This window comes from Emiliania huxleyi, assembly GCF_000372725.1.
Source record: "Emiliania huxleyi CCMP1516 unplaced genomic scaffold EMIHUscaffold_327, whole genome shotgun sequence".
NCBI classification, from domain to species: domain Eukaryota; phylum Haptophyta; order Isochrysidales; family Noelaerhabdaceae; genus Emiliania; species Emiliania huxleyi.
The window spans coordinates 96,940-97,694 of NW_005199544.1; the positions used below are offsets into that span (position 1 = coordinate 96,940).

General features: G+C 74.6%; 1 protein-coding gene across 1 annotated transcript in view; it reads right to left on the minus strand.

Moving 5' to 3' along the window:
- Positions 1 to 74: 74 nt before the first annotated feature.
- The window catches only part of EMIHUDRAFT_469808 (hypothetical protein), a gene marked incomplete at its 3' end in the record, with an annotated part of 8,154 nt that continues 7,473 nt past the window's right edge, over positions 75 to 755 (minus strand). The window contains exon 14 of the mRNA XM_005773783.1: positions 75 to 358. Coding sequence (XP_005773840.1) covers positions 75 to 358 — 284 coding nt within the window. The remainder of the gene's footprint in view (positions 359 to 755) is intronic.

The window sequence follows — 755 nt, forward strand, 5'->3', positions numbered from 1 at the left end:
GGGATGCTCTTCTCCTCTCTTTGCCTCTCCTGCATCTACGCTGCGGGTGCCCGAGCGGCGTTTTCATCCCGCATCTAGATGCATCTAGGCGGCACGTACCGCTGCCCGCCCGCGCTCGCCCCGGCCGCCGGCGGGCCGGGGCCGGGCATGCGCAGCTCGCGACCGCCCCACGGCTGCCCCGGACCACCCCACTGCGTGGCGGCGGCGGCGGCGCGCGCCTCGCGCGCCTCGCGCCCGTTTGGCGCCGCGGCCGAGGCGGGCGGTGAGTAGTACTTGTTCCACCGCTGCGGAGGCGGTGCCGCCGCGCCGCCGCCGACGGGACCGACGGGCGCCGCGGCAGCGGGCGAGCGGATGGGGCCTGGAAAGGGGGGGGGGGGGTCGGGTCGTGTGGGGGGGGGGGGGCATGGGGGGGGGGCATGGGGGGGGGGGGGGCATTTCCCCCCCCAGGGGAGGGGGGGGTTTTTTACAGCGGGGGGGAGGTCTCTCCCAACCCCGGGGTTGGGGTCCACCCCCCGGGTTGGGGTTTTCCACAGGGTTTGGGTCCGGGGGCTTTTAAAAGGGGGGGGTCCCCGGGGGGGCCCCCCAACCCCAGGGGGGAAGGCCCCGGCCCCCCCGGGGGGGGGGGGGGAATCCTTTTTCCGGGCCTTAAGGGGTGAAACCCCCCCCCTCGGGGGGGGATCCCCCCTTTTTGGGAAAAAAGACCCCGGGGCCACCGGGTTACAAGGAGAGAAAATACACGGGAATGGGGGCCCCCC